This window comes from Opisthorchis viverrini (genome assembly GCF_000715545.1).
Source record: "Opisthorchis viverrini unplaced genomic scaffold opera_v5_361, whole genome shotgun sequence".
Taxonomy (NCBI): Eukaryota; Metazoa; Platyhelminthes; class Trematoda; order Opisthorchiida; family Opisthorchiidae; genus Opisthorchis; species Opisthorchis viverrini.
The window spans coordinates 400,293-419,102 of NW_008752024.1; the positions used below are offsets into that span (position 1 = coordinate 400,293).

At 43.6% G+C, this 18,810-nt stretch overlaps 1 protein-coding gene across 1 annotated transcript; it reads right to left on the bottom strand.

Moving 5' to 3' along the window:
• Nucleotides 1-12,362: 12,362 nt before the first annotated feature.
• Nucleotides 12,363-17,283, bottom strand: T265_10429 (hypothetical protein; the record flags this gene model as incomplete). Its single annotated transcript, XM_009176798.1, has 2 exons — nt 12,363-12,456; nt 17,012-17,283. 2 exons carry the CDS (start codon nt 17,281-17,283, stop codon nt 12,363-12,365), a joined length of 366 nt encoding a protein of 121 aa, XP_009175062.1.
• Nucleotides 17,284-18,810: the final 1,527 nt, after the last annotated feature.

The following is an 18,810-nucleotide window of genomic DNA, read 5'->3' on the forward strand; positions in this document are numbered from 1 at the left end:
CATTAGTCTTTGTAACCTAGGTTTTATCTTGGAGTTGTGTCGCCACATTTCATGGTCACTTCAAGCTTGGCATTGTGGTTCCATAAAATATCACAGATGGGTTTGGTTATCTGTAGGGAAATCCCCGATTGACATTTCTTATATTTTGTCGCGATGGTAGCCTAATCTTCTGCAATTTGTTGGCCAATGTGGGTTGCGTGGAAGCTGCCAGATCTCTTCAAAATGGAACTGAATAATCACGTTTTTTAAAGAAATGCAGGTTAACAAAGAAGGTGCTGATACTGCAGCCGGATGGAACGTCATCAGCGGCAGAACAGAACCCGTCGAAGTCCTTGTTAATCATCAGTTCCTGATGGCCCTGCTTTACAATTCTACTTTTTCTGCTTTCGTTGGACAGGCTGCTGAGCCTGAACGACTCTGGAGGCATTCGTCAGAGGCTTCAGACAAGTTTTGTACTTGTGGTACTGTTTATTCTAGCTGATCACCAGTTTAGATCTCAGCAGCATCGCATATTTTGCCCAGGACGTCGGGGCAGCTGGTAAGAGAATCAACAATTTTTTTGTAAAAAAAAGCATCCAATGATTTTGGAAAAGTTTCCGAATTTGATACTAATGGCTATGGACTAGGAAGCCATCAATAAATGTTTCAGTTCTTACGATGAGGGGTTTTCGGGTAACAATTATATTATACGCCCCAAAGGAAACCTTATGCCATGTGGTATCGTGGCCGGCCTCTCATCTGTAAAAAAAAACAATAAAAAACGTTCACTCGGGATAGCCCAAAGATACTCTGCAAGTGCCCACGGCTGATTTATAAGGACTTGAAGATGACTGAACCATACTATGGCGCAATTTGGGTTACAGCAGCAACGTTGATGACCTTCGTTGAGGAGTCTCTCTGGCATTTGAATGATTACTGTAAGTAGATGATTGAGGTGGAAGAAACTATGTCGATTCTAAATTTACAGTTGCAGTGCATGTAAGCCTGAATAGGACATGGTCGCGCTTGAACACAACCTAAAAACAGGCGTTCACTGCATCCTATTTACAGTCACGCATTACACAACAAGCAATATGGTTGTCATCAAGCAACATTCGTTTGAAGGTGACCTGTTTTCTTGTCATACGTACAAGCGTGTTCCCCCAGGGAGCCTACTAGCACCTAGTCAGTAGTGTATCAAGCACTTGCATGTCTTCAGACAGACACGCATAATTTGAACCCACGTTACCCCGCACAATTTAGTCCAATTGTAGTAAAAGTATTTTTTCCAGCTTAGTTCTCTGTCTGAGCCTCCCAAGCTAGCGTTCACGTCAAAACAAACACCAAAGGTGCACAAGGTCTATTAATACCCAAAACGAAGACAAGAACAGCTGTACAGCGCTTCGCATATATAGCGTAGGCCGTCATAACCTTCTGGAAACTCTGACGCATTCTGGATGCGGCCAATACTGGGTGCTGATAGGCTGTTGGGTCCAGACTTTCGACCAATTAGATCTCGTCTTTATGCCAGACCGGCAAGCCTGTCGAATTCTCGGCCAATCCTGCATGGGTCGGAGTTCTCGGCCTTAGCAGCACCTGAGTGTAAGTGGCAAAGAGGGATCCGTATCAAATTCCGCCTAACAGCCTGACACTCAAAATATGTCTTCAAGTGACCCAAAAGCACAGAAATGCTACTGTAGCAAATCTACAAATCATTTTTTAAATTTCCAATCCATTTCAAAACTACGGATGGCCTAAGTTTGGCAACGTTTATGCCCGAGGATGATCGCTTCACGCTGACACCCCGAGGATATTTTGCATCTTGGGCGGTGTCGAACATTCACAGAAGGAACTTGTGAACTGACGAGCTGAGCCTGATGTCCGATTGTGGTGAGTTCGTTCATCTGCCTGGGTGATGTGGACAGATTATAATTTCAACACTAAAGGCAACCAAAGCAAAAGAGGGCTGCCGAGATGAGGGCATCTTCATAACGGAAGCAACCGGCTAGTCTGGCATGGACACAGACACACCCTGCACCAAGTGCGCTCTTGCGTGAACACTTCTGGTTCAAAACCTGAATAGCCGTTTCGGTATTACTGCATGAGTGACAGTGAAGAAATCTGGCTTCCCACCTTCTGACTGCGCAACAAGAATGTACAATTTGGAAGGCCTATTCCGGTTTGAATCACCGGGACGTGACAATCATGTGTTCAAGGATGGTGCTTTGACAGTATTTTTTCTCCAGTGGCCACCAAGTCGGTTGATGTTCTCTGCTGTCCTACTGATGTAGCCAGCCAAAAATTAGAACGTTTCATGTGAGGCAGCTTGTCCTTGAGTGGATGGAAACACATCACTTGGTGCAACGACGTGGTCGCGCGATGAACGTGGTTTTGAGGATGGCAGATAAGCAGAGAGCAAACGTCACACAAGATGTGTGTGAAACAGAATGGACATTTTACTTGGCTTAGGCGCAATTCGAACCAAGGAAAAAATCACGCATCCCAAGTACGCAGGGTATTTCTCATTACCTCTTACGTGCATGAGATAGCGGACAACGCACGAAGGATTTAGCAGACACTTCGCCTATCCGTGTGCACCTCCAAAAATTACCTAGATCGACGACCCAGAAGTAATTGAGTAAGACTATCTTTCAGAATTGAAAACATTGGCTTGGGGCTTCTTGAACTATTTAAGTGAAGTAAACTAATTTTTAGTTAACTGATAGCCAGTTATAGGCCATTTAGTCCGATATCTCTTGGTTTACGCTATCAAATATTTGCCAGTGGTGTTTGTAATTAGTTTATTTTTCTCGGCGGTATGATAGCCGTTCTTGTTCTGCTTCCTCTGTTTTGCAATTGCAAGGTGAATTCCTGTTTCAAGGTCACCTAACGTATCTTGTTTGGTACGTCATCCACAAAACTATCAACATACGTTCAGAGGATTGGTCACAATGAAACATGTTTCTCCCAGCAGTTTGGATGAATCCAAAAAACAGCACATTACAAAGGTTCTGCAGTTAACACTGTCGTTAGATTTAATCCTATGCATCTTGTTTACAACATGTTCAGGCAAAATCAGTTTGTACAACTCAATTGCCAATGTGAGGTGGATTTGAGCTGTCTGACTCACCTGATCCAACCTACCATAAAGACGTGTTTGGTTCACTTACAACTGCAGGCATGTTTGCAGATTTGCTCCGGAGGAATCCAAAATGAAGGACCCAACAAGGATCAATGGGATATTGCCCTGTTGCCATTCGCAATGAAGAGTTTGAAAGCCGCTGGACAACTTTGGAATGGTGTAAAAATAATCCTTATGACGGCCCAAATACTGACAAGAGATTACCATGAGCAGCGTTCCGTATTATGGCTTTCATAATCATCGAAATCTGATGCATGAAGCGCTGGAGAAAGGTGTCCTTGGAGATCAGTATGATCTTCAAAACAGCTCGTTTACCAGTGACTTCAATTTTACCACAGAATTACATCAGGAATATCTTGGAGGAAATCAAACTCACTGTGGACTGTTTGCTCGCTCCCACCAAAAATCGTCGGTATGGTCAAAAGGGAGTCACCATGCAATGTCCCAATAAATCTCAGATGTCAGAAGAGGCGCACCAATCTTGACAAAGATTTTCTCAGTTGGGTGAAAACCTGTGTGCAAACTTGCTCACAAAAATTAGCGGATTAAATGTCGACGTGTTGGTGAAAACATGCCCTGGTTATAGTTGAAAACCAACCACTCAGAGTAGTTCCGCCATCGTGAAGGCCATCCATCAGGTCAGCGGCATTCCAATGGATACATATTCAGCCAATCACTTCAGTGCAATCGAACCTCATATGGGCTTTAGAATGGAACGCTAACTGTTCGGCTAAACTGTCGGGAAAGCCTGCGCTTCACGGACGGTTTTGGTAAAATAAGTCATAAACCTGAAGCTTGGTAATGAAATTAAAGCCCGGATTTCTAAGGGGAAAGCCGCGTTGATCCAGGTGAATTGCATTAGGATCTATCTTTACTTGTAACCAGATCCTGCGATTGCAGTTTGTCGACCTGCTGTGCTGTCATCACTATGGAAGGTGTTGGAATCTACACGGACGTCATGACCGAATTTTTGCTCCATTTTACTAACAGTATTTTTGCCTCTCAACCGATAGGCTGAACTCACAGCTCCAAACAGTTCAAACTGAAGACTTAATTTGGTTGAATTTAATCTGATCAGAAGGCAGCCGCACTGGTTGGTCCCTCTGATACAGTGTCAGCTATAAATTGGCGTCAAAATCGGTGTGAAGACTTAATTTGGTTGAATTTAATCTGATCAGAAGGCAGCCGCACTGGTTGGTCCCTCTGATACAGTGTCAGCTATAAATTGGCGTCCAAAATCGGTGATGGCCGGTGTTGTACTTCTCGAACTGCCTCTAGCTAGATGCGACTAGCAGGTGTCCCACATTTTCGACTACTGGGAGACCTGAAACTGAACATAGTCCACTTGACAACGACCTCGCCTGCAGTTGTGAAACCAATGAGATGTAAAATATAACTATGCCACAGAACCAGGGCGGTATTCAAGTTTCCAGCCGGCACCATCCAAACATTGTCATTCAAAGAATCGCTAGAGCATTAACTTGTTGTCAATGGACTTCCGCTCGAAGTTCGCATCACCTCTCGAAAAGCCAACTTGGAGTTGTGCTGCGAGGGGTTAAATAACATGATTAGACTGACTGGACTTCGCCGACAGGGCCCAAAACATCCACCTCGAAGAAGCCACTAGTGCAGTTGTCACCCTCTTTCCCATCGGTGATGGCTTTGGACGAGTGTATACATGTTCACCCGGGGCAACATCAGCGTCGAGGAAATGCGTGGTTCCGAAAATACCGGGTGTGGCCCCTAAATAGGGACAGAAATCTAAAAACTTGACTACCGGGCATTTATATGGTTTTAGATTCGAACGAATATAATATTAATTTGTGAAATTCCGCAGAGATTCTCCTTAAGTGCCCTCTGATGCTGTCAATATAGATGCAAAGATGGTGAAGATTAATTGCCGAGTTCGTTCCCCGAAATAGCAGTGTAACACAGGGTTTTAGATTCGAACGAATATAATATTAATTTGTGAAATTCCGCAGAGATTCTCCTTAAGTGCCCTCTGATGCTGTCAATATAGATGCAAAGATGGTGAAGATTAATTGCCGAGTTCGTTCCCCGAAATAGCAGTTGTAACACAGTGTTAATTCCGCATGATGAATTCTCCTTCTGTAATAGCGATTTTTTCACGATGTTCGTTGAAACTCAGTGCATCCAAACTGAAACATTTTGTGGGACAGGCCACCCTCGAATTCCTGAATTCATTTGTCAGAATGTTTATCGCAGATCGAACATCGTTCTAATGACTTTTGTCTAAGGTTTAGAAACATCCATGGCATCAAGCCTCCAAATATCTTGGGTCTCAGGACATGGTTGAATATGAGACCAACCGGATATTACATACATAACAGTGCCGAAGTATCGATATATGCATAGGCGCGATGAGACGGACGCTGAACATAGATGTCATGCTTGCTTCCACACGGAAAACTCCGGGTTTCTCATCAGCGCCTGTTGTCACATCAGAAACACCATCAGTCCGTTGTAATATTCGTTTGGCAATGCCGTTGAGCACACGGTAAAATACACCTGAGAAAAATGAAGTCTGCAGACCATCTGTCTACAACATTTCTCTGTTGCTATGAGGACAACAGAAGAGCGCTCCATGCAGCCCTGTAGCTTTTCGTGGCTTTTCAACATAGAGTGATTTCAAATATAGGATAAAACCTACTGGTAATTTTAAGTCTGTCCAACTTAAGGCCATCCGCTAGTTGTTAACCGGTCGTGGAACATCAGCAACATGTTTCATACTCATCTACGGTGTTGACGATATCCCTCAGGACGTAGATGACCTTTGCAGAAATTATTGGCATACGGTCTAATCAACCTTATCCCCTTTACACAGAAGTGATTTGCGCAGGTCGATGCGGCTGACTAGTCAGATGTTAGGACCACGTGACTGTCATACCAACCTCGAGTTCACCTTCGGCCACCGAAGCAGTCTTTAAACAAGGCCATCTTATCCTATTGTTTTCTACCCCACGGAGATATATCTTAATTGCACCCCTCACTATATCTTTGTTGATAAAATATGGAACCAGGAGATCCGGTCGGCTCTTGCGGTCATCCTAGCCCGGTTCTGTGCTCAGTCCGTAGTTATAGAGTGCCCGCAGTCCTGACCGTAGACGGCACAGACAGAACTTGGCCACTGGTACCTCCAGGGACATCGGAACATACACCTGCATTGCCTTTAAAGAAGGACCTGCATTTTGTTATTGGTAGAATTCAGCGATGCCTGATTAAATATTCCAACACTATCAATGGTCATGCGAATGTAGGCCGTGCTGTCTATTTTTCACAGAATGGAACACTGAGTTCCTTGCCGTGCTAAAAAGCAGTCACCAAAGTGTATTCTCATCACATACTGCGGAGCGAAATTGCCAGTGTCACGGTTACCACAACAAACGAATGTACTAAAAAACTGAAAGGCTGGTGACGATGGGATATTGAAAATTGGGATTCAGTAAACTACCAGACCGGGTGGCAGGCGGCCATTCTCCGATGACCTCCGGGGGCCACTACAACAATTACAAGTAAACTGTTGAACCGTGCGACACACACTTGCATTATAAGCCTAGATTTTAGTCTGACTTTAAAAATCATACAAGTATAAATGTTTGAGGGAAAATATTGATTTGTTACAGGAGCCCCCAAGCGCCGAGACATGGATTCACTACTATTAGTCAACCCGAGGTCTCAGTTGATCTGGTGTGGTTATTGCCATGGAACCCACAGCTGATACTGGGAGTGCTTCTCATGATCCTCGCTAATTTTACAATACCGGATGCATTTAAGTAGTATATATTTCAAGGATAGAATAACCTACCTCATTGCCGATTGGGGCACGCGCAACCTGGTTTGCGTCGATTGCTGTGGGCTATATCAACGGATATGGTGCAGCAGAACATAAGAAAAGTCCAGAGAGGAATTCCATTTTAGTTTACTTCACAATCCAAGCTGGAAATAACTTCAGTGACCAAAAATGTAGATGCGACATCAATGGGTCAAAATATGTGGTGGAATTTACACGTCATTGTGTCCGTGAAAGTACACCTTGTCGTGAACTGAAGCTTATGAATCTTTAAACATGCGACGCACGGTGGCAGACTCTAAAACGCGTCGTGGCCAGAAAACGTCTAGCAAATATGCCCGCCACAAAATTGGCCTGCGGGAATGTTGGCTTATAGCCCAGCTGGGCCACCACGTGCGAAGTGGCGCTCCTCTAGTGACTGTCACCTGGAATGGTCTGGAACAGCCGTTCCTTCGAATATGGCTTCTTAATTAACGCACGGAAAAGGTACAACGCCGGAATGGTACGTTTTCGAATGCCGTTAATTTGGCTTAGGGCACTTCCTTCAGCTGTACTAATAACTTGTTCTAAACACTTCCGTTTACTTGGGAGATTGACAAAAATTTCACATTCTAAGATTCGGTGGTCATGCGGTCAGTATAGAGGAGAGCTGAGGTAGACTGATAAACTGGCCAAATAAATTATTGTAGACTGGATTGTTCATAGGCGCTGAAAAAGTAATTACCGTACATTTTGAGTGTGTGGAATCACACTAAAAGGCTTGCCAAAACGGCCATTCGTTTTCGCTCACAATCAGAGTTGTTAACACTTTCCACTCTTGTCAAGTGAATTGTAAATAACCACGGAGAATTGTAATCGTTAAAAAAACGACAGCAAAGAAAGTGATTCGTTTTAAGACAAATCAAGTGTGTCATATAGTATTGTCACCCAGAAACGATGCACGAATCACGAAAGCTGTACTCTGAATTAAGTGGAGTTCGGGTAGCGCAGTTTGACATCATAACGGAGTATGGAAAACGCTCAGGGAACGACTACGTTCAACGAAAACCGTTTTGCTTTTGGAAACTTGCACAAAAATGTTGGTAGGAAAGTTGAAAACTTGATGAATATTCTTTCATAAGGGCTGCAACTCACAATGTTTTTAAAAATTCTTCTGCAGCCCAAGACCGGTTTTGCGATTCCTGAGTGCTCTTCAGGTAGGCGCAGTCCCCGGGTTTCCCTCAAACTTATGTTCTACTTGAACCCACACATAATCATTTGCAAATGAATTTGGTTTCATGGGAGACTCGACTGAATCTCTCGTTTATGATATTTTATGAATATGCCTTTCGGATAACAATATCAACGAAAAAGTTATATAGCCCCGGAAATTCCACCTGGCGGACTCTTAGGAAACTTACTTCGACCCAGTCCACCGACCGAGGACAGTTGAAGAACTACGGAACTACAGATAACGTTTCGTTTCAGAAGCGCTTGGTGAACAATCGGTAGTTTTTATTTGTCCATCGTTTCACCTCTGACACAAAAGCTTCATCAGGTCAAGTGTGGATGTCGCCAAGTTGCGATTATCTGAAGAGCCCTTGCCGATTGTTTCCCCGTCTCTCTTATAACCTGGCCAATTTGATGACCTGTTCCCCTGGCCTGACAAAGCTTTTGCGTCAAAAGCGAAACGTTGCCCCAATAAAAAAAACTACCGATTGTTTATCAACCTCTTCTGAAACGATAACTCCTCAATCGGTTCCAAACCTTTTTCAATTGATTGGAAACCATTACGGGTAATTTTATTGAACACACTACCAGACAGAAAGTACCTGTCACTTGTCATTTGAGTGACATTGAGGCGGACACATTACACATGGAACCGAGCCACGTTTCTTCCATAGCTACAGTTGCGTCATTCGGTATATAGTATAAGCCATCGTCCGTCACACTGGAATTGAGTATGGATTCCTTGGACTTCCGAAAGCATATGTAATGTCAACGGCTTTGATATTAAAGTTTCTGTCTTAAGGAGGGGTATTCTTTCCAAAATGGGGCAACTTGTTTGGTGACAAGCTACTAATGAGCCAACCAAGTGTTTTTGAATTTATAGTGTTGCCATACCAACGGAACTTGCAGTTATGCTCGCATGTGAAAGTGATTCGTGGTACATTTGGCGCTTAATCCACCTTTTAAATTGGTTACTGTACAACAAAGCCCCCGGGCATACGGAGTGGTTAAATTTGTCGGAAATCACACATGCCGGACCCTTAATTCCTGTGAAAAACAACCTGCCTTTGTCGAATGAAGTAAACAACTCCATGTCTCGGTTCGCGGATTCACTTCACATATAGCTTTATCATAGCCGTTCATATCGTGAGCACCGTTTGACGTGAGGAAAGTGAAGGAAACGACCGCAGCTACCCACAAGAATTCAATAACTGGGCGGACATTTATGTGAGTTGTTGTCACCGGAAGTACGCCTGAATGATTTGAACACCACTGTCTGCTGCCTGCAGTTATCCTACAAGTTTCCACCGCAAAATCTTGCGCCCGCTGGATGTACCGGCGTCCATTAAACACAAATGAAACCGAGATGCTCTCGCGTGGAGCTCGCAGTACAGCTTTCCAGTACATTAGCAATAAAGAGTTCATAACATGATTCCCGACTTTTTAATGTCTTATAAATAATGCGGAAACATGCTTCTGTGAAGGGTTTTCTATCTGCATATGCCAGAAAAACAGCCAGCACTTCCTAGGCTGCCTATACAGTCCAAAGAAATTTATCAATCAATCGAGTATTGATCGAAGATAGATTTTGTTAACTAAGTACCATCCTGTGGGGTTTAGTTTACAGCACAAACGGATTTGTATCACATTCGTGAGACGAACGAAAACATAGTACATTTCAGGCTGTGTGATTAAATTTCATTAATCGGATGTTGTGCCCAAACGGTGCGATTAGTGATTTCCGTTCCTATATCTGTCTATCATACTCTCCCAAACTCTGATGTGAAGGGTCGTGTAAGCCAACCTCCAGTAGGGCTTATTTACATTTGCACGTTCGTGCGCGAAACTGCCATGTAGACATGGCTTATCAAAGCAAGCACCATCCACATCACGAGGCTAACCGTAATTCGAACGTGAGCGCATATTTTAATCACGTGTGGTAGTGATCACAAAACGCAAAACTTTGTTCGACAAAACCTCACAATGTGCCTCAGTTTTCCAAAACAAGCTACTGTGACCTTAAGAACTGAGAGAGACCCACCTGGAATCTATCCGATGCCGGGCAGGATAGGATCGAATTAGGTTCTTTTCAATTAGGAACTACGAATTATGAATCGATATGAGGAGGTTGCCAATCTTTATTTATGCGTTAATTCATTGTTATCAAAATGTACTGCATCTTTTGCTAAACACACATAGTAACCAGCAATAGATTCCCCGGGGAAATGTCTAGTCAGACATTTCTATAGGGGAAAATGTTGGTAGCTCAGGTAGCGCAAATGGTGGTCGTTGGCTTGTTCTATGAGCTGGGCCATTTGATTGCCCAGCTTCGTCGGACAAACTAGCAGGAGACTATGCACGAGGACCAAGAATGCCACAAATTCAACTTGGAAAACGCAGAAGGTTTGGCATACGGTGGCACGAGGCAAGATGTCACCTTGATTGGTGATGAAACGTTTGCGATCAAATTGCCCTGCTCAGCGGACAAGCCAACGACCACCAATCTTACCCTTCCCGAAAATTCTGAACAGTTACAATGCCATCACACACTAGTCCAAATCATAGCAAATGGTGCATCATTGTGGATGTATGGTTTGTCTGAAGATCGATTTTGAGTTAACTCAATGAAACATTCAGAAGTATTCCGTTCCGGGATAATAGAAAATTTTCGTGATGCTTGTTTTTTAACTTCACGACATCGTCTATTTTTGCCGAACCGCGCAGTTTAGGCGTACAAGCACCACCGGGTGCGCCCACAAAATTCCACCGCATGTGGTAGGGACCTTATTTTATCGCAAGTAAGAGGCCAGACTACACCCATGTCATTCGGGACCCTTCTGAACCGCATGTGGATGTACAGTATGAACATTAAAATCAGTAAAAGCTCTACACTTATTCCCGTCCTGACACCCAGCCGCCTACGCCCTCCTATCTCCAACCTGTCTGTCATAACGTTCAGATCAGTACATCCGACACGAACACTCCTTCTAAGCAATGAGGACAGTATTCATGCAGTTTAACGTAATTGAATCTTGACTGTTCCTGCTTACACATGTTTATAACATGACATTACGTGTGCACCTCTCCCTGTCTCTCGCTTACAGGTATCCCGGACGAGTCACCGCGAGCGCCGGACAGGAAGGATTAGTCTGATTGGACAAACCCCTCTCCCGAGTGACCGTAACCTGTTTTTCTTACTCTACTTTACGTGACCTCTACCCGTTGTTCCGGTTCGGGTTCGGGCTCCGGTATCGAATTTGCGTGTGTTCGCAACGCGGTCGCTCTGCTTTCCTATACGATCTGTGCATTATGCTTGCTGTAACTACACGTGCTGCTGTCTGAATTAACCTGGTGTGTCCGTTGCCTTACAGCGTATTGCGTCGACTCGTCCAGGCTACAAGGATATCACGTCAAACGCGTCCCATAAGTTACGCGTTTTCAGTCGGCTCCGTGAAAGTTCATTCCAATCCCTCCGTCGTGGGAAATCCCTGCCACATGTCGCATAAAAGGACTCGTTTGTCAGAAATTGCTACGTTTTACTAGAAAAATCACCAATGGAACTTGGAAACACAAATCTGTGAGGAAAGCATCAAAATGTTGTAAACGTGAATTCTAGAGTAAAGAATGTCAAATCGGTTCGGCGAATCCCACTTGTTCAATATCTACGTCGAGTACCACGGTGAAATGCCGCAGGAACTAGAGGCCAATGATTGTATTGTATGTTATGTAGGTCCACACCTTCAAACCGTAACCGACACAGTCCTATTTCGAGCTGGTTTGACAAAACGAAGACAATGTCAGATTGTCCAATGAGAAGGAACGCTACAAATGTACCTACGAAACATGCAGCTGTCTGACAAAAGTGGCTAGAAAAAGACTAATATGTGCGAAGCAGAATAACTGTACGGGCGAGCATCTAAACGCTTGTTGACCTGGACGTCCACCAGAACATTCCTCAAACTTTGCCACGCTTAGGACGCGGGTGATTCAATGACGGAAAAGCAAGGTAGGAATCTTTCTCCTGTGAAATATGACGTGGTAACTACAAGGCCAAAAATCGTCAAAACTCGGTTCTCACCAGCGAAATATATTGGTTTGGTTCCCATTTTAGTGGAAGGCCTTCAATATTCACCAGTAGTGTTGGCATTCGCCTCCTCGTGTCTCATCGTACCACGTGATTGCCCAAGTGCAATTGTTTCCAGACACCGGTAAAAAGATTGTTCACAATTGATTTCGGTAGATATGGTTTGTACGCCCGGTGTCAGTCAATGCTGACCGGTCCGATACTAGGACGGTGCCATCTTCCAATGTGATACTGAAAAAAAGAAACCCACTGCGTCCCTCGAACTGCAGAGTCGTTAGGATTTACCCTGTCGGATACTAAGACATGCGTGTGATCAAGTATTTTCAATGAATAATGAAGAGTTTCAGTTGCAATATGCATGGCAAAACAAGAACTTAACTTCTGAAATTGCATTACCACTATTTCTCACACTCTCCGTCTTTCGTCACGTGAAACAATCCGTGAAGCTGAGTCACACTCGGGTTTGAAACCTGTAGAAGCGGACCAGTTTCAGTGACCCACTGGACATCCAAGGGTCCTCCAAATAAATAGATGCTCATATCTGATCCGTGGTCCATTCTCAATTAAAAAAAGGAATCCTCAGCAAGACCTCTCTTCAGCTTTCCATGCTTTGTGATAGTCTTCGTAACACGGAACGGCAGACAGCGATATTTCAGCTGGCTTCGCTTTTATGGAGCTATGATATTAGGGCGTCTAGCTTGCCGGTGTGATCTCAGTTCGTTAGGGGAGGCAGTTTCGCCTAGCACATCGTCGACGGCCTTTCGATCAGCGTTGAGGAAGGCGTACCGTGAAGCGCCAAAAACACTACTGTGGCGGAGTAAAATTCCCTAGATTCTTCCTTGAAACGTCCAAACTATATGGGCTAAGTGAAATCAGTTGTGATCCGTGACGTCACCAGGCTACACCCACTGAATGATGTAGAATGTATCATGCTAAGAACGGCAAACCCAAGCGATTTATTGTCCTTGTGCACTGCCTAAGCTTTTCTGATCATCAGCCCAACACACATCCTTCTGGAGCCAGTTAATAGATTGCGTCATCCTGAATGAGCGTGGCAGTTATAGAATGTTGTTACGAATGAGCCTAAACAGACATGGGAAAGAGAATTTTTCCGTGGTGAATCGAAAATAGGCCCATTTCTATAATGAACGCAAGTGGCGGTGCAGATTAAGAGCAAGGGAAACCGCGCCGTACCTAGAAGCGGAGCATTACTAGACAATAAAATCATCGAGGTAGAGAAACCAAACTACTATAAAACCTCAGCGTCCGACTGTGTCGCACCAATCCGAAAACCAATGATGAAATGTTTAATGAGCTCGGCTAACCCCTGTTGCGTAATCCAACGTTTGCCCGTTTACTATCACATACAAGCAACCCCATAATATTTACAAATTTTTACACTAATTATTAAACTACTTCTAGCTCTTTTTCCATCATGTTTTGTGCGCATTGTTGCTTCATCCATATTACATTATGAGCGCAAATTAAGGTGAAAGTTAGGGGTTGAAATGGCTAACTGTGGTTTCGAAACCCAACCTTGTCCGTTCAATAGCCGCAGTCTAGTTTGAGGTGACCTGGTTTCGTGCCATTTCCCGCAGTTTCTTCCTGTTTCACGGTGTCTGGGCATCAAACGAATGCCCTAGATGAAAGAATTCGTTTCTGTCGACGAATAATTCATCTTGACGGTTACGGAAGATAAGGAAGTTGGCCGAAGAGTATCTGGTCCAAAATTCGAAAAGCCAGGACTATCTAGGTTCAAACAGTGCGGAGTACAAAGTTGTTTTCTGATGGTACCTGGAGGTTTTAGAAGCGCCATGGATCAAATGACATCCAGTTTTTCTGTCAGTTAGACGAACGTTGTCTTCGCTCTTGTGATATAGGGACTATGCAAATTTATTAGAGCAGAGCAGAGCGAAAAACTTGGAGAATAATATGACCACATATCGTCAGAAGCCTAGATTTGCGTAGGACCATTTCTCATTAATGGACAGCTGGTGTGAGAATAACGGGCAAAATGAAATCACATTTGGTTGATTTCAGATGTTACCGCAACGTTCGTCGATGAACATTCTACGCCTTCCCCCCTGAGAATTCTATCCTGTCGGGGTGAGCGACCAGCATCACCCCAGCTATCATGACATTTCGGCGTGGCCATTTAAAGTGGAACTGGTTCACCAATTCACGTTATTCATCGGAAGATGGATAACCGTTGAAGTGAAGCACTTAAAGAAACCCTTCAATCACGTCTTCGTAGTACTGGGAGCTATGGAAAATGACGGTTCGATCACCCTACACTTCAGCTAGTAGTAGGCTTTTTGCAACTGGTAACTTTCTGAATAGGTGCAGAAATTTTTGGTCCATAAATCCAGTTTCAAAATTAGGAGACGGACCGGACATGGTGCATGTGGACGAAATCTCAAACGGTTGCTCCTCGTTCACGATTCTTGGCTCTAACTCAGCAACGAGAAATTTGGAGCTTTTTGAAGCATTTGATTTAGACCCATCCGAAAAGAAAATGTTGGTCTGTCTACATAGTTAATTAACCGAAGTTGTAATGGCTTTCAAGAATTATACGTCCATTTGTACATTGCTCTACATGTTCGCTTCGAACAGAGGACTAAGGCAAGTCGTAGTCCAGTTCGGTGTGACATTGCACCAACGACTCAAAAGGTTCCTAAAAAGGCTTTTTTCAGTTTTATTTCAGTTAGTCCAGAAAATATACTCAAGAAGGCTTCCGAGGTTATACCCTTCCACTTGTGATCTGGGTACGGAAATCCTCGTGTTGATGCCAAGGAATTGAAAGTACTTCACGTGACTGCTGATGAAAAAACTGGATTGGAAGAACTTAAAACATTGAACTTCGTCTCTTCGGACTCACCATATTATCTTGATTATCCATTCGTCTTTCCTTCCGGTGTTCTAGATTATAGAAAGGTAGTTCACTTCTCCCGGACTATTGCAAATATGACGGTCACCGATGTCCCATCTCTAAATCGAACAGCGACAATAAAATAAACCCGGACCCCTGTGAGTTGAAACCGGAAACGGCATTTCTGCGTCATATACTGAGCACTTTCAGGGAAAGTGCAAAGCAATGACCCAATTTTTTTCTGCTTTTTCGAGAAAATTTTTCAAACAAAAGGTCTGCAAGATTTTTGGCGTAACTTTCATTTCCAAAACTTGATGCATATTTTTGAAAAGAGATTCTGTGTAATGCTACCTATTACTGAACACAAGCACTAGAATTTATTTTACAACGATTATTATTCTATCTTGTCAATATTAATTTCAAGTCCTCTAATACAGTATGATTTTACCTAGAACGTAATCAACAATATTCAATATTTTCATTCATGATACCATTCATGTTGCATGAGGCAAAATTTCCTCCCGAGTGGATAGTGAAACCCGGATTTTTACCTTCCTCTAAGAGAGCTGGAAAATGACAACATTTTTGGACCAATATAGGGTTAAAACATTGTAAAGAATGGAGCTTCGTGGAGATACCTGGAACCTCAAGCGACATTTCAGTCAGGCCAAACTTCAAAATGACCAGAAAACTAGTTTGATGGGCTTCCGATGAACAATGCTTGCTTGGTGCGATACACACCAGGTAGAACCGTGGTCACCGGTGGTCCTAAAGAGACTGGGTCCAATCTGCCAAGCACCCCATTGTTAGGGGAATTTTCTCGAGCACATTTACGCGCAGAATGACACATAAACGAACAATGTTTTTGCGCAAGTGGCGCGTTTTTGGACAAGGGATTACATTGAAGCTAGAATGAAACGAATGTCTCAGGGAGGCTTCTGCAACTACCGGCTGATGGCCAAATAGATTATTGTCTTCACAAGACTCAAGATTGTGCTGTCCTAAAAAGTATAATCACTGACGTTTGAACGCCCAGTCAAAGATGTGGTTTGGGGGTCGACTAAACCAACTGGATTTCAGCAAACAAATGAGTAGCATGCTACCTGGAGAACTATTTGTTTGCCAACGCTTGTTCCCAAGCGTTCCATTCGTTGGGCAGACGAAAATGTTGTCTACCTTGCCCCAAAAGCGGAATGAATATTTTTCTCTAGAGTTTCTCTTTTTATAAACGCAAATTTTGTTCCTGATACTATGAATGTACCCTACTAAATAATCAAAAGCTCTTGTCAGCTTGGTCGCACCACTGTGTGACAACAAGAAACTTCAGCGGGGATGTCCGATTGAAAAGAACATCTTCCATGATTTGCTCCTCGGAGAGAAATGCGCCACACCCTATATGATCCGGTTTGCTCGTACAGCGACCTGCCTGGCAGACAGCAGCTATTCGTCCATATTTTCGAATGCTACTTTCTAAGCTAAACTGGAGAAAATATCCAGTCATACTCACCAATGAAGGTCTCGTCACTTAGAAACGTTTAGCGTCATTTCACATTAGACTCCGCTTACTTGCTGGACCTTAGGTTGCGGTCTATTAAAGCGCTCCCAGAGGTTTATAAAATACTGCTGTCTGAGGTAGCCTCATGTGCTGTGAGTCTCTGTGATTTTGAGGCTAGTCTACTTTTCCCTGAATTGCAATGTGTCGGTTTATGTGACAAGCGACAGCGCTTTTGGACATCAAAATTCTCAACCACAGAAAGGTTGAATCAGTGAAATATTTTACTGTGTCTGGGAAGCTTTCAAATAAAAAGCAACCTAAACCTCAGCCATTTGTTTAGTTCCAGAAAATCAAATTGATTGCGTTTGGTTTTAGAACATTACTGGAAATTTATCCGAAGAACTCGTTGAAATCTTACTTACTTTTTAATGATGAAGGTAAACACGCGCCGTGAAATGACATCTTGGGAGAACATATGGTGCAATGGGGTTGCCTGTAGTTGTGCATGATACTGCATCATCGAATGCCCAAAGAGCCCGTCAGTTGTGTACTGTTGCCCCTTGTCGCCTTTTGTGGTGTCCATCGCAGAAAATTCTGTGCGATCGACCGTTAATCTGACAACTGGTATTGGAAAACACTCACTTACTTGTGCAAAATCCGCAAAGATATCACCATCAGCCTTGTAAATCCCCATATCAAAGAGAAACCGGTTTATACGTGATTATGTGTGATATCGAAGCGAAAGGATTGTACGAAGTCCGAAGCATCGGTTGCTCTTGCACGATCCTCTTACTTGGTACCCACAAAATCGATGATCCAGTATCGAACATTAATTTGAAGTATCGTGGAGACGCCACAACTCCAATAATGCCGTAGTGAAAATAGTTCTAAAACAATTGGGGCCATGTAAGGCAAAACCAGCTTGGAATCGTAAATCGTCATTTCAGTCGACGACGTCAGGTTGAGTTCCTTTTTCGTTCTCTGTAATAACACACTATGAAAATATGTACTCACACACATCGATGAAAAATATTTGGCAGCTCACTTCATCGTACTCGGTTTGACCGAGACAAAGCACCGGATGACCATTAGAAAAATTCCAAACATCCTAAGTTAGCGTTGCTTATGATCAGTATACTGTTTGGCCCAGCATTTAGACTACCCGTTTGCCTCCGGTGATAACTCTGATTGCACGCGCCAAATGGAGTGTGACAGTTGACCTTCACTGAACACAACAATTGGAATGCCGTATGATTAAAATGCACCGAACTAAGGGCAATCTGATTAGGATGCCCCGACACCACCATCCTACCCAAAGTCAGCAAGAGGATGCTAGACACAACCGGTGAAATATTACACATGACAAGTTTTAGCAGGTTCCACATCGTATTTGACACGAGTGATCAACTCAATATCACTGTCTGAAGGTTTTTTTAAGCAGAAAGCGGAATCGCTGGTGGCTTCAGCGTGATTGTCTCTATATAACTTGTATCCGTGAACGTAATCTTTAAATTATTTCATTTAATTATGTCATTGTTGATAGGTGATCCTCACATTTTTGTAGGCGACATGAATTGTGACCAGATACGTTTCAAGGGGAGCACAAGTTTGAATGAAGCTCACAGACTGCCTACCTGTAGAATGGTGAAACAGGTCAGAAAGGTGAAAATAACTTGCCGCTCAGTGTCATCTACTTGTCACTGGACTTAAACATATTGTGTGACGCGATGACGGTTTAACTCGCTTAAAGCATCGTGGTGAGTGGATAAGACCTGGATTTATAGTAAGACACTGCAGTTGTAACCGTGTCATTTTGTCAATTCGTTCCCGCAGCTTCTTCCCATCCACCAGTTCAGTCATTTATATATACCCGCCGGCCAAACCACAGTGGTTCGTACAAAAACGACAGGAAGAGGTCATGGGAGACAAACGCTTGGAACAATGACCCAGCCAATTCAATGGCGTAAACGTTCTCTGGCAGGGGGTTTAATATCTGCCAACTGGAAGCTGTGCTTCGATTGGGAACCGTTATTAAATACGGTATCAGTGACCAGTGGTTCGTTCCACTCGAAGGCTTCAGTCCACGGAAGAGATGCTTACCCGGTTGGTTGGAATTCTCATTCAAGTTCCATTGCGAAATTGTTCACTGACCGGCTGTGGGTCACCTTCGTCTAAAACGCGACTGGCTGAGGAAGGATCCACGAGTCAAGCGGCCGTCGGG